General features: G+C 48.8%; 2 protein-coding genes across 2 annotated transcripts in view; both read right to left on the reverse strand.

Moving 5' to 3' along the window:
* Positions 1-501, reverse strand: part of LOC113213827 (zinc finger SWIM domain-containing protein 5) — a 47,717-nt gene extending 47,216 nt beyond the window's left edge. Inside the window, exon 1 of the mRNA XM_052273833.1 lies at positions 81-501. Coding sequence (XP_052129793.1) covers positions 81-501 — 421 coding nt within the window. The remainder of the gene's footprint in view (positions 1-80) is intronic.
* Positions 502-617: 116 nt separating this feature from the next.
* On the reverse strand, positions 618-5,453 carry LOC113213829 (uncharacterized). Its single transcript, XM_026433020.2, has 2 exons — positions 4,634-5,453; positions 618-4,546 (listed from the first exon to the last, which is right to left on the reverse strand). The coding sequence occupies exon 2, from the start codon at positions 2,319-2,321 to the stop codon at positions 642-644; it is 1,680 nt and encodes a 559-aa protein (XP_026288805.2). The 5' UTR covers positions 2,322-4,546; positions 4,634-5,453; the 3' UTR covers positions 618-641.
* Between the last annotated feature and the right edge of the window lie 682 nt (positions 5,454-6,135).

A 6,135-nucleotide genomic window follows, 5' to 3' on the forward strand; every position in this document is an offset into this window, starting at 1 on the left:
TTCATCAAGTCCCTTATGAGCTTCGGCAAGAAGCTTAGGATTTAGACTGTTATACTTTTGCTTGCAAGGCGGGGCATCACCGGTGTCAATGTGGTGCTCCACACCTCGCAAACATCCAAGTCTCTCAGTGTCCAAGACAGGCCTAAAGTCAGCAAGAATTTCTTCAAGTTCAGCACGTTGATCAGGAGTAAGGACATTGTCTTCAGGTTCTTCTTCTTCAGTGGACGCAGAAAATACTTCGGCACCGTCGACGTTGACTTCACAAGTGTTGCTAACAAAGTCGGGGCGCAAGTTGTAGCGCCTCCAAAAATCTAAGCCTAATATCATGTCAGAGGACAACTGAGGGACGAAGAGAACATCTACGATCTTGGTTTTGCCGGCCACTTCAAAAGGTACAGAAACTTCACTTTCAATGGGGGCAATGCCCTTGTTGGCTACTTTAATATATTGAAATCTCTTGGGTGCATGAGCAGAAAGTCCAGCAGACAATAATATTTTCATACCTTTTCGTCCTACTAAAGTTCTGTTGGAGCCACTGTCCAGAAGGCCTACGACAGGAACACCAAGAACAGATACAGACAAATATCCCCGCCGGTCCTTCCCCAGCCGCAGTCTTAAAGTCTTCCGTTTCAAGTTTCTTCCTACTGTGGTCGAGGATTTCGAGGAATTCGACCTCCTGGATAAGCTTGAGCAAAGCGAGGGTCCAGATGGGGTGCAGGGTTTCGAAAAGTAGCTGGGGGAGGGAACTGTGTCCAGTACGGGGCTGGCCTCTGGAACGAGCTCTGGCTTGGCCCCATCCAGGCTCCCGCTAAGTTTCCCGAAGCAACAGACCAATTCCCAAGTTCAGCAGCACGACGACAATTTGGACAAGATGTAGCAAGCACATCAGGCATACCACAGACAGTGCAACGAATACTATTGGTACAATTCGCACCTAAATGTCCAGTTCTTCCACAACGCCAGCAAGGAAGCAATCCTGGAGTATGCAGAGGGTTCTTGGTTTTAGCTTCAGGAGTGCTAGAGGCAAGGGCAGATTCATCTTCAGAAGAGCTGGAGGAGGATGTACTCTTCTTTGCAGCATAAACAGCGGGGAAAGAGTCTGGAGTCCTTTTCTTTTTGTCTTTTTCTTTTTCCTTTTCCTTTTTTCTTTGCTCCCTCTTCTCCAACCGCATCAGGTGCATCTTATCAGGTTCATGGGCCTTACATTCCCTTCGCAATACACTCAACGAGACCATGTCCTGACTCTTGAGCCGGCTTCGGTAGTAGTAGTGAAGTCCATTTAGCAGCTTCCGAAGTTTTTCTCTATCTGTAGGTGCCTCGCTAAGTCTCATGAATAACTCTTCAGCACGGGCCTCGTAGACCGCATACGTTTCATCGGAACTCTGGCGCAAATTCTCAATCTTCTCCCAAATTTCGTTATCATTCCCGGCAGGGTTGAAAGCTTCCTTCAATTCTTTCTTGAACTCCGACCAAGTCGTCAATTCATGTTTCCTAGCAGTGAACCAGGTGAGAGCGTTTCCTTGTAGTAGTGCGCCCATGCCTCCCAACAAATCCTTGCTCGAGTAGCCGTACATCTCGGCTGCATTATCACACTTGGTTAGGAACTCATGGAGATCTTCTTCTTTCTTGCCTCCGTAGTGGTAAGGGAGACGGGAAACTTCCCTTACTTTCTGCGAACGAGACTGTCGGCGGTCATCAGAAGAGGCAGAGGAAGATGAACTGGTTGAAGTCGAACTGGAAGCACTGGAGGAACGTCGCCTCGACTTCTTCTTGGTCTTCTTACCCTTCTTCTTCTTACTCTTTTTCTTAGAGGAGCTGTGCGATGTATGCTTGCTACCCGTCGAGCGCGATTCATGAAGAGACAAGTGTGAGAATCTGGCATCTAAGTCATCGTCAGGCAGGACAAGGATGGGATACTCATACATAGGGTAAGCAGCCGCGCATGCGGTTTGCACGCGGTTGATTCGCTTGGCGATCTTCAAGAACTCATCGGTCTCCCCACGGAACATGATGCGGCGAGTACGATAATACAAGTGAAAGAACAGAGCGTTCAGCCTCTTCGAAAATCGCTGAACGCCGCAATTCTCCAAAGCAAGCACTTCTAATTCAGCAGTCTTCATTCGTACTGCTCTCAACTCGTCTGTTACATCCAAAGCTTCCAGTCGATGAGTCACGACTTGAGTGCCCCACTGTTCACCCATCAGTCGGCATTTATCTTGAAGGCTCAGAATCAAGTGAGGCGCGGCTCGAATCTCCAACTCGTAGTCGAGCTCGTCAGAGCACAACGCATAGAAATCAAGGGGCACAGGGACCCGAGCCATGATTGATTTCGAAATAGTTCACACAACACAAATATTAAAGTCACTGTCTTAAAGTATCAGCACAATCAATGTAGATTTACTGAAATTCACTTGAGAAATTCTTCGCCCCGCAGCACTGCGAGGGCACAACACCAGAAGAAAACCGCACACAGTGCACAATCACACCAAAGCCACAATTTTTTTTTTTTTTAAAACAAGTTTTTTTTTTTTTAAGTACAGAATAGCATAGCATCACAAACTAAGGTGAAGAATAAAAGAGCAACCTAAGAACAATATGATTGCAGGTACAACTAAGTCTTTGTTGAACACAAGACAAAACACAATAAGGTTACAATTTAAATTTACTTAAAAGTAACAGCTTGAAGCTGTGCTAGGATAATTGAAAACAAAAGCAATGAAATATTTAAGAGTGGACCAGCCACTGAGAGGGAAATTGAATAAAATATTTGCATAAAAAGAATGAAAGAAAGATGCCACCACTCAAGAATTTAAAAAAGCACTGTACAAGAAAAGCTAATCACGTTGGGCGCCATTTGTCACGGCTATGCTCAGGGTGTTGAGGCGCGGGTGTTCCACAAAGGTAGCTTTTCTCGGACGCCGAGTTGTCCTGGCCGCTTTACATATGAGTGTGGATTGAATGAAAAAGTGCTTCGAAAAACAAGTAAGAGTAAAGTGGGGCGGAACTGCACAGTAGTGACGACTTTTGTTTAATGGGCGCCAGGCGGATAATAAAAGAATGAAGTTAAATAATGATTGATGAAGAAGCAATAGCAAAAATAGCTAAAGAAAAGAATTTATATTAATATCCGCCGCCGTCACTAATGCATAGTTTTGAATAGATAAGATATAAAGTTTATATTTAGAAAGATTTATTAATAAATAGGTTGCAGAGTAGATGATGAACAATATGAAATACTGGTAAAGCTAATCACAATTGTGGGGCTGGAACCCACGCGCATAGGGTACAATAAATCTTTAGACAAGTAGGCAAAGTAATGCAAAAACAAAAGCATCACAAAAACACACACAAAAACAATAGCAAAATCAATTACCACTGATAGCAAAGCAGAGACGGTACAAAAACTATCTATGATAAAAGTATCCCCTTTGATAATAAAGAGATATAAGCCAGCAAAGTAAAATAAGCAATTATCACAATTGCAAAGTTGGAAATTAAACAAGCCTTTATACAACACTACAGCAACACGACTCAAAACAGTCGACAGTAAGGGCTTAAATCAATCAGATATATAGCAAGATAGCCAAAAAGCAAAGCTGCTTGAAATAAATACGAGCACAAATCAACTCAAACCAAATTCAGACATAAACAAACATTGCAATGCACAAGGGATAAAGCAACATTCACAGAAGCATAACACAGCATCATAAAGGCAAAAAGCATTCACAAAAGCATATAGGGGCATAACGCAGCACAAAGCATATCTACAACACTTCACGGCAAAATCACAAAACAGTGATACTAGAGCCAAACAGCAGTGGCAGAAAAGGGATATGTCCCATAAACGGGAAATCGAAAGGAAACAAAACGTGCACGAGCGAAACAAACTCAGAAACCGAGTGTCGCTAAATAGCAAGTACGCCTGGCCAGCAGGCAACCGCGCGTTCAAAAATTGCAGCGCAAAAATACCCCTCCCAGAGGGTCAACAAAAGCTCAAAAACAAAGCTCGGGTTGATAACAAAAACGAACGACACATACAGCCGTACATACAGTAACTACACACTGCAAAAAGTAATTTAAAAAGAACTAAAACAAGTACTAGTACTACCGCAACAAAATTGAAACAACAGCACGGACACTCCGAGCGGTAGAATTACAGAAACAAAGCAATTGCATAAAACTAAACCTTGGCCAAGGAAATAAATAAACTATTGAGTGCACTCACCAACGTATCGTCTAACAGCTACAGACAATACAACAATTTGGAGCATGGGGGCGCCTCCCACGTCCGGAAGACAACGGTACACAATCACCGCATTGATAGAGAAGCAGATCACGTCATCAGATGGTGACCTTGAGACACAAGACCGTTGAGGGCGGGGGTCGTAACTCCCAACACATCAGGGCTTGAAAGGGGCCGAAACCCATGGTGGCGTGGTGGCGGTGGCGTGGCATTCTTCTTAGGCGTTGTGCCCTCATGGCAGCAGGGCGAAGTGGGGGAAGCCTAGCCCATCATGGCGACAGCTAAGGCCCCGGCGAAGCGGCCCTGGGTTAAACAAAACGCAGGTGATACAAACTGCACGGCAAAACCCGCAGGTTTTCCGATAAAAATATGCCAACCACACACACACACCTTTCGGGCTTGATGAGATGAACAACTTGGACACATGATGATCAAGATGAACAGGCACTTCACTTTAACGCCACACACACGCGTCTGACGAGTTGACTTTGTCAGAGATCCGCGCGCGTCAAGAGTTCCAAGAAGACTGGCTGCTAGGCGGCCGTCCGGCGCGTTCTCTCTCGCTCGCTGGTCGGGCGAGGGGAGGAGAGGTGGGGGGTCTTCTGCTAGGCACAGCGCTGGCTGTCTCCGTGTCAGTTGCTGGCGGAGGGGGTCGGCGGCGGCTGAGAATCTCGCCGGAGAGCAGGGGAAGGCAGATGGGTTGCCTAAGTGGCAGGCGCAAAGGGCACGGGGCCGCTGCACCCGTGACAGCCCCGACGCCACGGGCCACGGCGGCGGCCAGGCCAGACTCTGTGCAGCGCACATCGGGATCCGATTCTCTTTATCCGAGGAGGGAAAAAGGAAAACAAGGCGCAGCAGGATGAGATTAAATCCCCACCCTGCTGCCAAACTACACACATGCACGCCGTACGCCCCCGCAGCCCTCCCGATGCCCGTGCTTTAGCAGAACATTTCAGTCCCCTTTGGTGGTGGAGAACACACCTCTGAAGTCGTGCAACTACCACGAGAGGAGAATTTTACCCCCTTTCAGGAACAAGGCTCCCCTATTCCTGCGCGCCCCCACTGTAAACGGATTCGCCACACGTTATCTTTGTTCCGTCTGACTCACCGACGGCGCCCTTTCACCGGCGCCCCCATCAAGAGGCTCACCCTGCCGTGCCCTTCTCTGTAGGCAGCGCAGGGGGGTCACTTTGCATTTCCTTCACCGCCCCGCCCGTCCCCGTCCATCTACCGCCCCATCCCTCTCGTCACACTGCTTCCGCCCCGCGACACTTTGTATGCGCACGAGTAGTCCATACCAAAGCCCCCTTCCACAACCAGCCACCAGCCTGTGAGCCCCATGTGCCTGCAGGCGCGGCCTGTCCAAGGGCCACTCTGAGCGCGCGCGCGCATGTGTGTGTGTGAGTGCGCGCGCGATGCGGGCCCTAATGGACACACACACACACACACACACACACACACACACACACACACACACAAACACACAAACACGCCGCACCTGGCTGTAAGCTGCCTCTGCGTAAAGTAGCCCAATTTAACGAGGCGCACCGGATGGCATCACAATCACACGTGACTCAGCCCCCCGGCCCCTTCTTCCACCGGCCCCCGCGGGACTCGCCACAAGTCGAGCCGCATCGCGTCGCATCGCATCGTTTACTCGGAATCTTCATCCTGCTGCTGCTGCTGCTGCTCGTCCCTAACGTCGTCCTCATCTCACACAGGAGCTCGCCGACGACGCGATGGCGTGCGGACGTGCGTGAGACATAGACGAATGCACGTCGGCCGTCGGCGTCGTCATCGCGGCCCCCACGCAGGGGCCTAAAGCAGGGGTCCCGGCTACGTGGCTCTCGAGCCACCCGCGGCTCGGCTGGCTGGGTCCGTGACGTCACGAG

The sequence above is a fragment of the Frankliniella occidentalis genome, unplaced genomic scaffold, assembly GCF_000697945.3.
Source record: "Frankliniella occidentalis isolate FOCC.00 unplaced genomic scaffold, Focc_3.1 Scaffold304, whole genome shotgun sequence".
Lineage (NCBI taxonomy): Eukaryota > Metazoa > Arthropoda > Insecta > Thysanoptera > Thripidae > Frankliniella > Frankliniella occidentalis.